Raw genomic sequence first — 18987 nt, forward strand, 5'->3', positions numbered from 1 at the left:
TAGAGATGAGGTCTCACCATGTTGCTCAGGCTGGTCTCAAACTCCTGGCCTCGAGAGATCCTCCCCCATCAGCCTCTTAAAGTGCTGGGATTACAGGTATGAGCCACGGCACATGGCCCACTGTGAATCTTAAGTGCTTTCCTTAGGCACTTATTAGGCCTCAGGTTTCTCATCTAAGAACAGGGTTGGATTTGATGGTCTCTAATAATCTTATAATTCTAAATAAAAACATAATACCAGCCACCAGATGGACTGAGAATAGATAAATAGGATGAGCAGGAGATGGGCTGGAGATACCTGAATGGTAAGGTCATAAAAACTTTCTATTGCAAGCTAAGAAGTTTGGACTTTATCCAAAGGACAGTGAAGAGTCATTGAAGGGTTTTAAACATTGGAGTGATGTCAAATTTTCAAGAGAGAAAAACGATTATGGCTATGTTATGTAAAGAACAGACTGGGGACAGGGGTATATGAAAGGAGTTAGGAAGTCCAGTTAAGAGGCAACTTAATCCCAGAAAGAGTAATAATGACCTGAATGATAACAGTGGAAAGATAGGGAAGAAAAGTCTAATCTAAGAAAGGTAAAGGAGGTTTTTTAAAAATAAAAAGAACATTTCATATCCATTATGATGGCTATTATTTAAAGAGAGAGAGAGAGAGAAAACAAACATTGGCGAAGCTGTGCAGAAACTGAAACTTTTATAAACCACAAGGGAGAATGTAAAATGCTGCAGCCACTAGGAAAACAGTATGGCAGTTCCTCAAAAAATTAAAAATAGAATTACTGTATGACCCAGCAATTCCACTTCTGGATATATACCCAAAAGAATTGAAAGCAAGGTCTTCAAGAGATATTTGTACATCCATGTTCATAGCAGCATTATTTACAACAGACCAAAAGCAGAAGCAACCCAAGTGTCCACATACCACTGCATGTGGCATATACATAAAACAGAATATTATTATTCAGCCTAAAAAGGAAGGAAATCCTGACACACGGATGAAACCTGAGGTCATTAGGCTGAGTGAAATAAGCCAGTCACACAAGGACAAATACTGTATGATTTCATTTATATGAGCATCTAGACTAGTCAAATTCATAAAGATAATAAGTAGGTTGGTGATTGCCAGGAGCTGGGGGGGAGGGTGAAATGAAGAGTTATTGTTTAATGGATATTGAGTGTCAGTTTTGCAAGACGAAAGGAGTTCTGTGAATCAATAGTGATGACAGTTGCAAAACAATATGAATGTACTTAATGCCACTAAATAGTACACACAAAAATGGTTAAGATGGCTGAGAGCGGTGGCTCATGCCTGTAGTCCCAGCACTTTGTGAGGCCGAGGCGAGTGGTTCACCTGAGGTCAGGAGCTCCAGACCAGCCTGGCCAACACGGTGAAACCCCGTCTCTACCAAAAATACAAAAAGTAGCCAGGCATAGTGGTACGTGCCAGCTAAGAAGGCTGAGGCAGGAGAATTGCTTGAACCTGGGAGGCGGAGGTTGCAGTGAGCCAAGATCACACCACTGCAATCTCTGGGCTATAGAGAGAGACTCCATGTCAGAAAAAAAGAAAAGAGAAGAGAAGAGAGGAGAGGAGAAGAGAAGAGAAAAGAGAAGAGGTTAAGATAGCAAATTTTAAAAAAATTATTTATTTATTTTTTGAGACACAGTCTCACTCTGTTGCCCAGGCTGGAGTGCGGTGGCATGATCTTGGCTCACTGCAACCTCCACCTCCCAGGTTCCAGCGATTCTCATGCCTCAGCCTCCAAAGTAGCTGGGATTACAGGTGTGCGCCACCACATCTGGTTATTTTTTGTATTTTTAGTAGAGACGGGGTTTCGCTTTGTTGCCCAGGCTGGTCTGGAACTCTTGGTCAAGTGATCCACCTGCATCAGTCCCCCAAAGTGCTGTCATTATAGGTGTGAGCCACCGCGCCCAGCCAAGATAGTACATGCGTTTTACTGCAATCTTTTTTAAAAAGGCAGGACTTAATAACTGGCTTTAGAAGGCAAAAGAGGCAAGAGTATCAAGGATGATATTTTCTGATTTTAAGAATAGGCAGATAGTGGTATTAATCACAAAATGATAAAAAATGGGTTACAGGGGAATGATAAGATAATGAGCTCAGTTTTAGACATAATAAGTCTGAGCAAAGCATGAGACATTCATAGAGGAGATGTTCAGGAGACGGCTGGATAAACTAGTCTGAAGCTCAGAAGAATGGTTTGCCACAGCCCTAGAGTTTATGAATCATCAGCCTATAGATAGCAGCTGAGGCTAAGGGAGAAACGGAGCCCTTGTGAAACATCAACTTTTAATGGATGAGCAGGGGAAGAAAATTCTGAAAGGAGACAAATTCAGGAACAGCTGGAGAAGAAGAAAGGGAAAACAAACAAAAATAAACAAACAATTATGGTCAATGAAAATTATGGAGGCAATGAAAGCTTGCTTCAAGAAAGGGGTCAGGTGTCAAATGATATAGAAGAGTCAAATTAGGATAAAGGCTAAAAAGGGTCCACAAGGAGATTATATTCATGAGAACAGTTAATAAGAATTCTCTTTAGATGCTCTTCTTCAACCATAGGTGAAAAAGTAATTAAGTGACCTTGGAGTTCTCTCCTGAGGAGAGGAGATCAGTTTGAACATCAAAGGGGGAGTTGTGAGAACAGTTTCAGAAATTAGAATCCATTTTCCAGGCTCATCTGAGATCCTAATCACTGTACTGTCCAAGACATAGCCATGTATGCTAGAGCCCTAAAAGCACCTACTTTGTAACTGGGGTTAGTTTGGCCTCTGCTATACATTGTGACCTTAGAGAAGCTTAATTTCATCTGGAAAATAAAAACTATCTTCCAGAATTGTTATTTAAAAAAAAAAACACATACAAAGGGAAAAATCCCACAAAAGTTCTTTGCAAAGAATAAACAAAGTACAAATGTCAGTTAATCAAAACCTCCAACAGGTGATCCTTACAAAGTTTTAAGCAAAAACAGCAATCTGGGGGTGGGGGGGAAAACAACCACTGGTTTAAAAAAAAAAAAAAAAAGATGGTAGTCTTTGAACAGATTAATTTCCTAGCCTTCTAACCTTGAGAGTTGTATCTTTTGTTAGTGTATTTGTAGCATTTAGACCTATGTTTTCTACTGGCTGAAGCCAGGATATTCATTAAAGGTCAACACAGGAGGAGTCAGAAAGAGCTCTTGAACTGGAGTGGGCTAGCAGAGGAATGTGAAGTGGCCACAACGGAATGAAGAGAAGGGAGAACACTTGTTATTCTGTGGTAGAGAGACAATGAATACACAGACCCAGATGGGGAGACATGGGTTCCAGACTCAACCCCAACACTTTCTTCAAAACACTTCTTATACTCCATCTTTTCACCTATAAAATGATGGATTCATTTAAGGGCTTCATCTGTTCTCCTGTTTTAGAATTATTTTCTAATTGTGTTTTGGAAACTTCATCACAAGTCAGTGGCTAGCCCTGTTACATTTATTACTCTCAGCTGTCGTGTGAGGAAGGCATTCCTAACCCTGTTTTATCTTTTTTTTTAAAGCAAATGATAGATTGAGGCCCAGAAAGCTTGATAACTTATCTGATGTCATATAGCTCTTAAGTGGCAGAATAGGGTCTGTAATCTAAGTCACTAACTGTATGTCCCATGCTCTTTTCCCTGTAGGTGTATACTCATTGCTATGCATCACAACAACCATTAATTGAGTGTCCACTAGGAGCCAGGCACGACACGAGAAGCTTTATAAACATTTTCACCGACTACAAACCAACCATCTGTATAGGTCATTATTCCATTTTACAGTCAAGGAAACTGAGATGCAGAAAGATTACTCAACCAAAGTTCCATAGCTAATTAGTGACAGAGACCAGATTTCAGCAGAGATCTGACACACTCCAGAACACATACTAGATAGACCCCTGGGTGATGCTTGGACACTGACACAATCAGAACATTTTAGAAAAGAAAAGATGAGAAGAATGTTGAGGTCTTGACTACACTCCAAAATTCTAACAGAAAAACCTTTATGAAGCTTTTGGAAAAAGAAATGCCCTGGTCTATAAACAGCCCACTGTCATGGTGAATCTAGGTAAACGGTATTCAAGTGTTCACTGCACTCATTATCTGTCCTAGTCAGCCTGAGCTGTCATAACAAAATACCAGACTGGGTGGCTTAAACAACAGACATTTATTTCTCATAGCTCTGGAGGGTAGAAGTCCAAGATTAGGGTGCCAGCATGGTCAGGTTCTAGTAATGACTCCCTTCCTGGCTTGCAGATGGTTACCTTCTTGCTGTGTTGTTACATAGCAGAAAGAGCTCGGGTGTCTCTTCTTCTAAGAGAACTAATTCCATCATGAAGGTTCAACCCTCATGACCTCATCTAAACCTACAACGGTTCAATCTCCAATTACCATCCCATTGGGGATTAAGGGTTTCAACATACAGATTTTGGAGGGACACAAACATTCAGTTCATAGTATATAGTCTATGCTTAAACATTTGAAAGTATATGGCATATTACATTCTCTAAATTCACTCTGCCAAAATATATAAGGAACTAGTTATAACCACATTATAGATTGCTGCAAGTGTAAAAATAGGTATTTTCTGTAAAATACTGAGCTCAGGTTTTGTCACACAGTAAGTACTCGGTAAAGGGGCTTTAAAAGGGAGAGAGAGAGAGAGAAAGAACACTGTTAATTGGCTAGAAGACAGCTGCTTACTGGAATACATTGCACCACAAAACTATATTTTATTTCCCATCTTCAGACTTCAAGAGAATTTCAAACCAGGAGTGTTTCCAACTCCTCTGTTCCCTGCAGCCACCATCCCATTTCCTCTGAAGCAGATGACAGTACAATGGATTTGACCCCCTGTACTTTTGCCCTCCTGAGGCTACCCCAAAATGCTGGCCAGGAACAGGATTCTAGCTCCTCAAAGGGAAGCTTTCCTAGCCCTAGAAATGGAAAAGACAATCCTCATCTTTAGTTTATTATGGGGAAGAGAGAAAGCAGCACATATTTTAAGACAGATTAGCTTACTGTAACAGAAAGCACATATACTTTGAAACCACAAAGAACTGAGTTCAAATATTTTCTCATCCCTTAGAAGCTATATACATTAGTCAAGTCACATGACCTGAATTAAACTACCATAGTTTTTTTATCTATAAAAACTATAGCATTTATGATTAATGAAATTATAATTAATATATAGTACCTAGTATGTTCTTACCAAATGATAATACTTTTAACATAACCATATAAATGCTTACTGTAATGCAATATATTTGGCATTTGTTTATAAATTATCTTCACTTAGATCTTCCATTTCCAGTAATACAGAAGAAAAATAACCTGAAAATCTGCCTACTGCATAATACCTAGAAAAGCTGGTTATGAAGTATAACAAACATCGTATTACGTAGAGTTGAGATTTTAAGAAAGAAAAAGAAATCCCTATTACTCAAAAAATGAAGAGGAAACTAAAAATCAGGAAGTCTATGTAGTAAGCTGATATTGGGATGCTTTGGGGAGATTTTTTAGTCTAGGCACTCAAAGGGCTTGCTTTTTACAGCCACCAGGGGTAGGAGATAGGCTGTGGGCCCTGGAGCAGCCAAGAGCTACAACTCAAATTCCCCTACATAAAGTTGGGACCTTGGAGGAGTCATAGTGTCAGTTAAAAAAAGAAAAAAAAAATCCAAAAGTACAGAGATTCAACAGCCAAGGTTGGGTTAAAAAATAAAAGTCTCCCTACAAATTTGAAACTTTGGCCTGTATGAAGTTTGAATTTATACTACTTATGTGGAGTTTATACTATCTGTGTGGTCCTAGAATCTACAGCAGGGAATTAACTTAAAACAGTTCCAGGCTCATAATATTCCTTGGTGATTAATAGAGACAAAAAAACATCCTCCTTTCCTCTAGAGGAGTACAAATTATCTTGTTTGATTCTCACAACTGTCCTATGAAATGGATAATATTTTGTCCCATTCCCAGAATTATATAGTATGAAATAGATAATATTATCCCAGTTCATCAAAGAAATTAAGTCTGGGGAGGTTAGGGCAAGTTGTCCAAAGTCACCCAGCTATTCTCTGACAGAGCTGGGATTTGAACCTGGTTGTTGTCCAGTCAGTCAAAACACATTACCGAGTCCTACTATGTGCCAAGCAGAGATAAAGTCTGTTCCCTTTCCAATTTTGGAAATTTGGAAAATTTGACAAAGTCAATTCCCCTTCCAGATTTACAATGTTTAAATCTTGATGCAAATCAATAGATAAATGCAACTGTTCTCTTCCTTCTCTAGTTTAGCAACTTAGTAAGAACGAAGGCAGCCAGGATCAAAGCAAATAGGAAACCAAAGCCCCACAGGGATCCCTTGGGCTCCGTCTGCCAAAGCAGTTCAGTTCCCTCTGGCAAAGGAACTTAAGTTGCTGGAACACTCTGAACTGGAAAGGGGAAAAGCAACAAGCTCCATGAGCTAGTAGTGTATAGGGTACTGCCCCATGAGTCCTGGTTACTGGAAATTAATTTTGTTAGAATAAATATACAAATACAAATTCAAACAGAAAATATTTACTGTTAATTTAAGTAATAAGGACAATGAAACTGTTGTGATAAACACAAACATGGGAAATAGAAAGTTAGTGATAACAGTTACAGTTATATCAGGCTGAAACTCCAATATATTTCTGAATGTTAATTTGGTTGCATAGCACTGAGAAAATCCTGATTTAAAAACATAAGCAGATATAAATGGTAGCATTTTTTAAAAAAAATTAACAGGCATTCTTAGAAGCTTAACACACTGATCATCTAACACGTATTCATGTTTTATAAAAATAGTTCTCAATATTTTAAAATAATCAAATCAAATGTTTGCAGACTCTCTAAAACACTCTCCTGGTATTATTGTAGAACAAAGTTGGGAAACAACCACACAACAGGTTCTCTGAGATCTTTCCGCTGGACCTCAGACATATCTTCTGCATGTTCCCAAACTTTCCCAAGACTTTTGGAGGTATATGTTAGGAGGAGGAGCAAGTTATTTGGTAATATCCTTAACCACCATTTCTCAAAATGAGAGCCATTCTCACACTACTCACCCGTGTAGGCCATGTTCTTAGGGTTGCCATAAGGAGCCCCAGGCTGCACGGGGCTGTAAACAGGGTTCATTGTGGAAGACTGAGGATCCTACAGAGAAAACAAAGAAAACAGCACTGATTATTGATTGTCCATTCTTCCTGACATCAGCTTCTCCTCCATAATCTTCAGTTTTCCCTGAAAGGAAAGCATCAGGGTGTAGTGGAAAGAAGACTAAACAAAAAAGCCAATTTGCTTGTACTTGGCCCTATGTTAAATACTTTCCCCATTTTACAGATGAAGATAGTAAGGAGCAAGGAAGTAATATAACTTGCCTAATGTCAACCTAGGCATTTTGGCTCTCAGCTCAGTGTTAGTCCCACTATCCCACAGACAGCTCTGGCACTAGAGTACTATGTGGCATTGGCCATGTCACTTCCCCTGTCTGGACTTCAATGTCCTGATATAAAATGAATTAGTTTAAGATCTCTGAGGTCCTTTCTAATTCCAATGTTGTTAGTCTAAGAGTTGGAAAAGGATAAGCTTTCTACGGTTCACTAGAGGAGCTTGGTGTCTGGTGATGAGCAAACAGACTGCTGGAAGGAAAAGCAGTGTCTCCTCCGCCCCTTACACCTGCAGAGGACAAGATACCAGTTACCAGCAGCTTTAAAAACAGAAAAGGGAATTTGTTGCCACTGATAATTTTAATGCAAACAAGGAAATATGGCTAGGATTTCTCTCCAAATTTATTCAAGGGAAAGAAATTAACTTGGAAATTTGTGTGCAATAAGTATCACCTGCACAAGTGCTTGGTTAATTATCTTAATGAAGCACATTCTCCATTCTGATTAATGGAAAATCTGTCATTAAGCTCTATTAGCCAGCCAATTTGTCCCACCTTGTTTAGGGAGCCTTTCCTTACTATATAGCCTGACACATTTGAAAATGTGCCTCCAAATATATTATTTACACATCATAAAAATCAAACAATTCCTTCCTAACTAGGTTCACAAGATAGATGAGCAATTTTTTAGGTCATTAACTTCTCTTGTATCACTTCAAAATAGGAAACAAGTCAAATGTTGAAGGCAGGCAGTGAACAGCTGGCATGATGACAACTGCTCTGTGATTAGTCTGTCTAGGGTTCAAAAATGAGATGTGGAGAAAAGGTGGGCTAACAAGGAGAGGAAGCTGGGACCATCAGATAAGCAAAACGGAAAATGCCATTGGCCAATTTCAGAGGACAGAATGTCCTAAAACATACGTAATGTGTAGCCCTGGCAAACTACCCCAGGGCAACGAGCTAGATAAAATTACCATCAGCCAACAAACTGAAACTAGAACAACTTGAAGATGAAAGTTAAAGGAGTTATATATATATTTCAGTTAAACTTAAGGGAAAAAAATATTCTCACAGCCAGAGTTATCTAAAAATATACCCAAGTAACATACACTCTGTAAATAAAAGCACTCTCCTCGCAGAGTATTGAGACATTAATAATGAAAAGAGATCATAGATTTTTTTTTTGGTTTTTTTTTTTTTGAGACGGAGTCTCACTCTGTTGCCTAGCCTGGAGAGCAGTGGGGTGATCTTGGCTCACTGCAACCTCTGCCTCCTGGGTTCAAGTGATTCTCCAGCCTCAGCCTCCCGAGTAGCTGGGACTACAGGCACGTGCCACCATGCCTGGCTAATTTTTTGTATTTTTAGTAGATAGGGGTTTCACCGTGTTAGCCAGGATGGTCTCGAACTCCTGACCTCGTGATCCACCCACCTCAGCCTCCCAAAGTGCTGGGATTACAGTCGTAAGCCACCGCGCCTGGCCGATCATAGATGTTAAAATAAGTTGCAAACTGTCAAGTGACATGCAAATGTAAACAATGATGATGTGGCAATGTTGCTCATGTGACAACAACAACACAGAGACTACTTGTACTCCTTCCAGCTTTGGGTCTCTATTCTACCCAACCAGTTCTCTGCGTGGTACATCAGGATGAGAAAGACTGATAAAGTGCTGCAGTGGTTTGAATGTTTCCCCCCAGAAAGCACGCGCTGGAAGCTTAATAACCATTTTAACAGTAATTAAGATGTGGGACTGTTAAAAGGTGATTAGGCCATGAGGGATCTGCCCTGATGAATGAGTTAATGCCATTATTACAGGAGTGGGTTTTATCATGGTGGGCGTGGGTTCCTTACAAAAGGATTCGTTTGGCCCCCTCTTGCTCTCTGTCACCCTCTTTTGCCCCTCTCTCTTCCACCATGGGATGACACAGCAAGAAGGCCCTTGACAGATGCTTGTACTCTGATATTGGACTTCCCAGCCTCCAAAACTATAAGCCAATACATTTCCATTCGTTATAAATTACCCAGTCTGTGGTATTCTGCTATAGCAGCACAAAAAGGACTAAGACAAGTGCTAAGCAGTACAACTTACCTGTAAACATCTGAGCACTCTCCTACTGAGAAGACACTCTGTGTTGCTGATTGGACAAAGTACAAAATTGCTTTTTATAATCAAAGAAACTCATCAGCTTTGAAACTGGTCTCCTGCTGCTCCAAAATGAGGGCCACTGCCACAGGAGGAGATCATGCCTGGGGTAGATCATGCCTGGGGTAGCACTCCATGATAGCACTCCATCAATTCCAATCTCAATTAATGACTGACAGAAATGAGATCTGCCAGGGTTTCAAACTTTAGAATATGACAGCCACTTCTAGGGAGCTGCTCAAGGGTAGATGGGATTCCCAGCTTCTAAAGGAAGGTTGGCCTTTTATAACAAAATCTATACTGTAAATAGTTTCAGGGACAGGCTAAAAATGAGTAGGAAGATCATAAACTCTACAATCAGGCAGATTTAGGTTCAAATCCTGGATCTGCCACATACCATGATGGGATCACAGGGTAGTTCTTTAACTTCTGAGTCTCTGTTTCCTCTAACCTCAAAATGGGGAAAAAAACAAAAAACATAATTTGTAAAAAAAAAAATTTTAATGACAGGTTCATTAAAGTATAATTTACATATAGTAAAATTTTACCTCTTTTAGGTATATAGTTCTATGAGCCCCTGAAAAATGTATTCAGTTGTACAAACATCACCACAATCAAGATATAAAATATTTTCATTACCCCAAAAAGTTGTCATACATTTGTAGTTAATACCACCCGCCTTCTTCAAAAGCCTTACGAATAAAATCCAAACTCTTTCACAGAGTATACAAGATCCTTGATGCTCTATCTGGGATGGGGCTCAGAAATCTGTGTATTTATGTTCCTAAGGAGATTTTGTTGCCCAGTTTGAGGACCATGCCTTAGCCTTTCTTTCCCAAATGCCATTTCTCTCACATAGGCTGTCTAGAGGAATTGAGATACAGCAGAGAACAAGAACAACAAAAATTTCTGCTTACATGCTAGTTGGGAGGGGGAAGAAAGAGAGATTTTTTTTCAAGTGAAAGATATATCAGATGGCAATAAAAACTGTAAAGCAGGGGTTCCCAACCCTGCGGCCATGGACCAGCACCAGTCCATTCCATGGCCTGCTAGGAACCAGGTAGCATAGCAGGAGGTGAGCGGCAGGCAAGCAAGCATTACCACCTGAGCTCACCTCCTGTCAGATCCGAGGAGGCATTAAATTTTCATAGGAGCGTGAACCCTATTGTGAACTGCACATACGAAGGAATCTAGGTTGTGTGCTCCTTGTGAAAATCTAATGCCCCCCTCTCCCCGCCCCATCCCCACACATACCCCTGGTCCCTGGTGCCAAAAAGGTTGGGGACCGCTCCTGTAAAGAAATCCACTCAGGCTGCTTAGGGAGTGCTAAGGGCAGGTTGTTGCAATTTTAAATAAGATGATTTGAAAAAGTGTCATTGAGTGACATCTGAGCAAACACCTGAATAAGTTGAAGGAGCAAGCCATGGAGATCTCTGAGAAGAAACTGTCCAAGTAGAGGAAACAGCAAATACAAATGCCCCCAAAGTAGAAGCATTTTTGAGAAAGAGCTTAGAGGCCAGTTTAGCTGAAGTGGAGTAAATGAAGGGGAAGAATAGCAAGTAAGATCAGACAGGTAATGAAGGCCAAATCATGCAGGGCCTTGTAGGCCACATCATGCAGGGCCTTGTAGGCCACTATACAAACTTTGTTTTTATTCTAAATAAGATGGGAAGCCACTGGACTGTTTTACAAAGAAGAGTGAAATTATTTGTCTTCATTTTAAGAAGAGGTAGATTGTTGTGCTGAGATCAGACAGCAGGAAAGCAAGAAGAGAAGTAGGGCAATCGGGAGGTTTTAGAAACAGTTCAGATGAAAGATGATGGTGGTAGTAGCAGTGATGGTGGTGGTGGAAACTAGTCATGTTTTTTATATATTTTGAAGATCAAGCTGATAGGAATTGCTAATGGATTTAATATAAGGTATGAGAGGAAGAAAGAGATCAAGAATGATGCCAAGGCTTGAGAAACTGGAATAATAAAAATGCCATTTACTGGTGAGAACTATGAGAGGAGTAGGTTTTGGGTGAAGAACAGAAATCTGGATTTGGACTTAGATTGGAGATGCCTAAGAATTTTGCTCAGAACAATGTTTGATATACAATCAACACCCTATAGAAGGTTAGCCATTAGGACTACCACAAACATTACCTCTTTGGTGGTTCTGTGGAGGTTAAAAAAAAAGGAAAAAAAAAAATAAATACTACCCCTACTACCAGCAGCTACCATTTACTGAACACCTACCATGTGACAGGTACTGTGCTAAGGACTTATTAAGTCCCTGTCAGTCTTATAATACTTGCAAACTAAGTATTATTTTTATTATATTACAGATAAGTAAACTTAAGTCCAAAAAAATGAAGTGACTAGCCCAAGATCTCATAACTAAGAAGTGAGGAAAAGCCAATTTCAAAGCCAGGTCTGTTTGATTTCAATGTCCAAGTTACTTTCACTGTACTAGATGAGGCTTCCAGGCTCTCTAGTCAGCTACCCCAGTACTAGGTTCGCCTCTGGAACAGTAGGCCTCAAACCCTTGTTCAACTCAAGAGCCTAAGTGCTCTGCTTGGACCCTAACAGATCACAACATGGAGGCAGTTCATATCTACCACAGTACCTGGCACCTGCTGGGTCACTGCTGGGCACCATGGGCAGTTATAACTATATGATATGGCCTGATGTGCCTAACTCTCTGGTTGCAACTTCTACCACTATCTTTTTGTTTTCTTCACTTCAATCACAATGACTTCCTTGTTGTTCCCTGAAGACACCATGCATGCTTGTGCCTCTGGGTCTTTGCACTTGCTTTTTCCCCACACTTAGAATGCCCTTTTCCCCAGATATCCAAATGGCACAGCTCCTCACTTAATTCAGGTCTCTGCTCAAATGTCACCTTATCAGAAATGCCTTCCTTAACCAACTTATCTAAAATAGGTCCTCCACATGCTGTTATTCTCTGTTCTCTCATCCTTTCTTACTTTTTTTTTTTTTGAGACGGAGTCTCACTCTGTTGCCCAGGCTGGAGTGCAGTGGCGCAATCTCGGCTCACTGCAACCTCTGCCTCCCAGGTTCAAGCAATCTGCCTCAGCCTCCCAAGTAGCTGGGATTACTGGCACCCACCACCACACCCAACTAATTTTTGTATTTTTAGTAGAGATGGGGTTTCACCATGTTGGCCAGGCTGGTCTCAAACTCCTGACCTCAAGTGATCCACCCACCTCGGCCTCCCAAAGTGCTGAGATTACAGACATGGACCACCGTGCCCGGCTTACTCTTCTTATTGATATCTATTTTAGTCTGTTTTGTGATGCTATAACAGAATAGCTGAGACTAGGTAATTAATAATGAACAGAAATTTATTTCTCACAGTTCTGGAGCATGGGAAGTCCAAGATCAAGGGGACGGCATCTGGCAAGGGCCTTCTTGCTACATCATCCCATGGAAGGGCAAGAGAGAGAATCTATTCCTGAAAGCCTTTTAAAAAAATGATTTTTTTTTTTAAAGAGATGGGGTCTTACTATGTTGTTCAGGCTGGACTGCAATGTCTATTCACAGGCACAGTTACGGCACACTACAGCTTCAAACTGCTGGGCTCAAGTGATCCTCCTGCCCTAGTCTCCCAAGTAGCTCCCTGAAAGCTGGCTCCTCAAAAGCCTGTTAAACAGACATTAAGCCCACCCCTGAGGACAGGGCCCCCAGAACCTAATTACCTCTTAAAGGTCCCACCTCCCAATACTATTACATGGGCAATTAATTTTCAACATAAGTTTTATAGAGGACAAACATCCAAACCACTGTAACACCTATTACTGTCTGACATATTTTCTTGTTTATTCTTTCCCCCATTAGAGTAAGGTCCATGAGAATGAGATTCTGTTTATCTTGTATCCCCAGTGCACAGAATATTACCTGGCACAAAACAGGCACCAAATACATATTAGTTGAACAAACAATGAGCCATCTTTCATGCTTCTCCAAAATAAAACTGTGAAAAAAGCTTCAAGATGTTTGGCATTTCTTGGCATATCCCAGTCAACTTCTTGGCTCCCAATCTCTCCAGCAGCTACTTCCAATGCCCAGAGAAGCCTCTACTAGGAGCTCATCTTGGGCAAAATAAGCAATGGTAAGGCCCAGCAGTTGCATGACATGTGAGAGAGAAAAGAGAGGTGCTAAAGATTCCTCCTGGTGAAGCTGATTTTTCACTTCTAGATTCCTACCCACTGTTCTACAAATGGCTTCCTGCTACCCTCAAAACATCTCAACTATTTCTTTCAAAATAACGAAATATATGACCATTAAATGACAAGCAAAAAAGCCCAGAGATTAAAGTAATAGTTACACAACAGGTTGCAGTGTTTAAACTTAGTGTTTTAGTTTGCAAACTACTACACTTTGCAAACTAAAATGGTAAAATTCTTTGAAAAATTTACCATTTGAAAAATGGTAAAAATGGTAAATTTTTCAAATAATTTTACCACTTACACAGTGCTTTAGACTTTACAATGAGATTTTAACCATTATCTCACTTGGTCCTTTGAAGTAAGCAATGCAAAGATTATTAATTTCATTTGACAGACCAAGAAACTAAAGCTTAAAGGTTTAATGCCTTCTGGGATAGATACTGTTGGGAAAGGAAAAAGATTGTGTTTGCCCAAAAGAGGCTATGGTCTACCTAGGAAAGTTTAAAAGTTAAATAAAAATTAAAATGCCAAAAGTAATAGAAGGAGGTGGAACTTCTGGAACAAAGTGCTTACCAAACCCTTTCCCCCAAAAGCAAAAATAAAATGAGATGAAACGTTTAAAAAAAACCATTTTGGGCCAAAGTATGAAATGTCTATTCAAGAAAAACTTCTGAACCACATTAAGAACAGTGAAAATCCATGGCATTTTACCCTGGGGCTGCCCTTATCCCAATCCCAAGCTCTGTAGGGGGCCTGCTACTAGGGCAGGCTAGACCAGGCTAAAAGGACTACTGCTACCAGAGTGGGCTGATTTAATTTGAAACTGAGCATAGAAAATCCAATGCCCAGAGTCATTGTCAAAAACAACAGTGAGGCAATTTGGGGAACAACAGCAAATAATCCAGGAAGGCCACTAATGCAGCTACTCTGAGGTCATACTAGTTGGTGCAGGCAACAGACCTGCAGATAAGCCAGAAATTTTAAAGGGAGTTCTGGGGAACACAACAACCATAGTGGGTCTTGATAAACTTTCATAGGATCCCTAGTGGTCTGTAAAGAAGGTCTTCTGTATCTGCTGATCCTGGGTGAATTTAAGGCCTTGGACATAACAAAACTAAAAGTTAGAGCATAACTGTAAATTGCCTGAATTTTGAATGCATTCCCCAAACCACATACAGATCCACTGGTAAAGGGTGGAAGCCTTCCTGGCCTGCGTTTAAGCAGAACTCCTGATCAAACATTGGATGGCCACTAATCTATGCCAACCCAGGGGTGACCCTTAGGAAGCCAAGTTTAAAAATTAAAATAGTAATTAAAAAAATATGGCCAGAGACATCAGAAATCACACTGCAAAGGAGACAGACTCTACAGAAGAGTCTAAGCAAGTCACTAAACAAAAAATCCCAGCAACAACAACCTCCTGATGGTGGGGCGGGGGTGGGGTGGGTGAGTGGAATCCGAATCAAGAATTGCTACAATATATTATCTAAAATATGTAGTTTTCAGCAATACTGACAAAATCATGAAACACGCAAAGAAACAATAAAGTATGTCCCATTTGTGGGGGAAAAACAGGTAACAATAAATTTTGTCCTTGCAGGGGTGTAGATATTGGAATCAGCAGATAAACATTTCAAAGCAGCTATTACAAATGTTAAAAAAAAACTAAAGAAAACCACACTTAAAGAATTAAAGTATGATAATGACTTATCAAATAGAGAATATCAATAAAAAATATAAAAATTGAAAGAGTCAAATGGAAATCGTATTCTGAAATGAATCATTCAAGAGAGGCTCAGAAGCAAACGTGAGCTGGCAGAAGAAAGAATCACTGAACTTGAAGACAGAGCAATAGAAGTTATACAATCTGAAAAACAAAAAGAAAACAATGAAGAAAAATAAACTGTGAGAAACTAGCAAGCAAACCAAAATACAAGCATGAGAGTCCCAGAAAGAGGAGAGAAAGAAAATTAGGTGGGAAAAATGGGAATACTATGCCATTAAAAAAATAAAACAAACAAAACCATGTTCTCTGCAGCAACATGGATGCAGCTGGAGGTCATTATCCTAAGCAAATTAACCCAGGAACACAAAACCAAATACCACAGATTCTCACTTATAAGTGGGAGCTAAACATTGAATACACATAGACACAATGATGAGAACAATAGACACTAGGACTTACTTGGGCAGGGAGGGTTGAAGGAGGGTGAAAATCAAAAAAAAAGTCAGGTACTATGCTCGCTACCTGGGTGATGAAATCATTTGTACACCAAATCCCAGTGACACGCAATTTACCCATGTAACAAATCTGCATATGTTACCCCTAAACCTAAAATAAAAGTCAAGGGGGAAGAAAAAGAAATTATACCACAAATTGAAAAAAAAAGAAGATATAATGTCCAAAAACTTCCCAAATTTGATTAAGACAACAACAACAACACATATTAAACTACACATCCAAGAAATACAATCAACTTCAAGTTGGATAAACACAAAAAGATCCATAACCGGACACAATATAGTAAAACTTCTAAAAGTCAAAGAGAAAATTTCAAAAGTGGCAAGAGAAAACAACTTATCTGATAAAAGGGAATAACAATAAGATTAACAGCTGACCGGAGGCCAGAAGACAGGAGGTTGGTATATTCAATGTGCTGAAAAAACAAACAAAAAACCTGTCAACCAAGAATTCTAAATCCAGCAAAACTATACTTTGAAACTGAAGTCAAAATAAACACATTCCCAGATAAATAATTGAGACAATTCATTGCTAGCAACCTGCCTTTCAAAAAATACTAAAGAAATACTAAATATTTATGACTGAAAGGAAGTGATACTAGACAGTAATTCAAGTCCACACACAAAAATAAAGAGCACCAGGAAAGCTGATATGTAGATAGATAGATAGATAGATAGATAGATAGATAGATAGATAGATAAAACAAGGTATAAATATTTTTCGTGTTAACTGGCTTAAAAGACAATTGCATAAAACAATTAACTATAAAACTGAATTGTTGGCCTTATGATATATAAAGATATCATTTACATAAAAACAAGAGTCCAAAGTAAGGAAGTATGGGAATGCTGCTATATTGGAGCAACATTTCTACATTTTACTGAATTACATTAGTTTGCATCTGAACTAGACTGAAATAAATGCAATAAGTTATAATAAATTAAGATGCATATTTAATCCCCAAAGCAACCAGTGAGAAAATAAATTTTAAAATGTTAAATATCGACAATATCAATAAAAAGGAACAAACTACTGATACATGTCACAACATGAATTAACCTTGAAAATATTATGCTAAGTGGAAGAAGCCAGGGCAAAAGAACACATATTGCATGATTCCATTTATATGAAATGTTCAGAAAAGACAAATCTGTACAGGCAAACAGTAGATTTTTGATCATCTGGGACTCAGAGCAGGAATGGCGATTGACTGCAGATAGAAGCAAGAGATTTCTTTGGTGTGGAAAAAATGTCTAAAATGATTTTTGGTGGTTACAAAATTCTGTAAATTCACAAAAAAAAACACTGTACACTTAAAATGAGTACATTTATCATATCTAAATTACACCTCAATAAAGCTAATAAAAATACAAATTGTTGATTCAATAGTTACAAATTTTTAATAAGCTAAAAGAGATTAAGTCATTTACTTCAGCACACTCATTTTATATAAACTGATACTTGCTGTGCCAGGCCATGCATAAAGTGTTACAGATTCAGGGGTAACAAGGCACAATTTCTGTCCCTGGGGTATTTATATGAGGGAAACAGCCTTGGAATTAACAGCAATATAGTACTGTTGTTATACTGAAAGCTAGAATTTAAAGAAAAAAACAACTAAAGTGGGGTGATGGGGGAGCAGGTGGGCAGTGCTGTGACTGCCACTAGATGGCAACATGCTCAGTTAAAGGATTCTATTTCCCAACTTTCCCAGGAATAGTTAGGTGTGGCTATCTGATTAGTTTTGCTCATGAGATGTAACCGAAATACTCTGTAGAACTTCTGAGAAGGCTGCTTAAAGGGAACTCTGTTACCTGGGGAAGGTGCCCTTTCCTCTCCCCTTACTGATTCCTGCTATCTAGAATTAGGACATGATGATTATAGCTCAGCAGCCTTCTTTTCCATGAAGTGACCTTGAGAATGGAGGTCTTAAACTGAGAAAGGTAGAAACAACCTTGATTTCATGGAACAATCATTTCAGCTCTGCTATACATACCTCTGTGCTTCTTTTACATGAGAAAATAAAACTATATTTTAAAACCACTATTATTTTTTATTACTGTTATATGTAGCTGAACCTAATCCTATTTAATTGGGAGGATAATACAGGTTTCAAAAAAATATGTCATTTGATCTATGTTTTAAAGAATGACAGGAATTCTACAGAGAGAGGAGCAAAGGCCATTTGTGAAATTACACCGTGAGAGGACAAGAAAACATTCAGAAAATATCAAGTAATTTGGGAAGGTTTGAGCATGCAATCTGAGGGAAAACACAGTAGGGATTTTATTCCTGTCCCCATTTCTCAACTGAGTCCACTTAGCTCTTAGAAAAGATCTCAGAAAGCCAGACTGTGCATGGCTACAGGTAATTTTATGATCCCAGAGCTCTCTACACTTCTATGTTATAAATACTCCTTGCAACTGTAATTTGCTTGCCCAATTATTTTCTTCTTGCTACATTTTAAGCACCATGAGATCAACAAATTACCTCTTTTATTTACTCTGAATTCCTGGAAAAGGGCCTGATATTAAAGCAAGGTGCTCAATAAACATTTGTTGACTAGATGAATGAATGGATGGATGGATGAATAAAAAGAAACAGTTTACTGGAATTCAACAGCTTAATTTCCCTTTAGATAGTATTTCTTCTTACCAAACAACTTTAAGAAAACTCCATTTCAGTGGTTTTTTTCTTAATTCTATCAGTACGATATATAAGAAAGCCATTCTTATAGTAGCTGTCTGCTTCTTCATATTGCTTGCCAAATATAATCAGACAACACATTAGCTTTCTACATTTTATAATACTGTATATAATATTTCATCTCAGAAAATGCTTCAATTTAAAAATGAAATGGAGGAGAACCCTGATTTCTAGGAATCTGCCAGAGAATCTCAATATCTGAAAGGCTTCCACAGTTACCAGAAAGATCTTTCATGCAAAAGCTCAACACCCAGCTTTGTGTGTGCCTGTAAATGAGATGC

At 38.9% G+C, this 18987-nt stretch overlaps 1 protein-coding gene across 8 annotated transcripts in view; it reads right to left on the reverse strand.

The window, feature by feature from the left end:
* The window catches only part of FAM168A (family with sequence similarity 168 member A), a 238926-nt gene that overhangs the window by 60894 nt on the left and 159045 nt on the right, over window positions 1-18987 (reverse strand). For all 8 annotated transcript variants that reach the window (XM_009423737.5, XM_009423738.5, XM_054661515.2 and 5 more), the window contains one exon: window positions 7122-7209. In XM_009423737.5, the coding sequence (XP_009422012.1) occupies window positions 7122-7191 (70 nt within the window). In that variant the 5' untranslated portion in view covers window positions 7192-7209. The remainder of the gene's footprint in view (window positions 1-7121; window positions 7210-18987) is intronic.

This window comes from Pan troglodytes, chromosome 9 (genome assembly GCF_028858775.2).
Source record: "Pan troglodytes isolate AG18354 chromosome 9, NHGRI_mPanTro3-v2.0_pri, whole genome shotgun sequence".
Lineage (NCBI taxonomy): Eukaryota > Metazoa > Chordata > Mammalia > Primates > Hominidae > Pan > Pan troglodytes.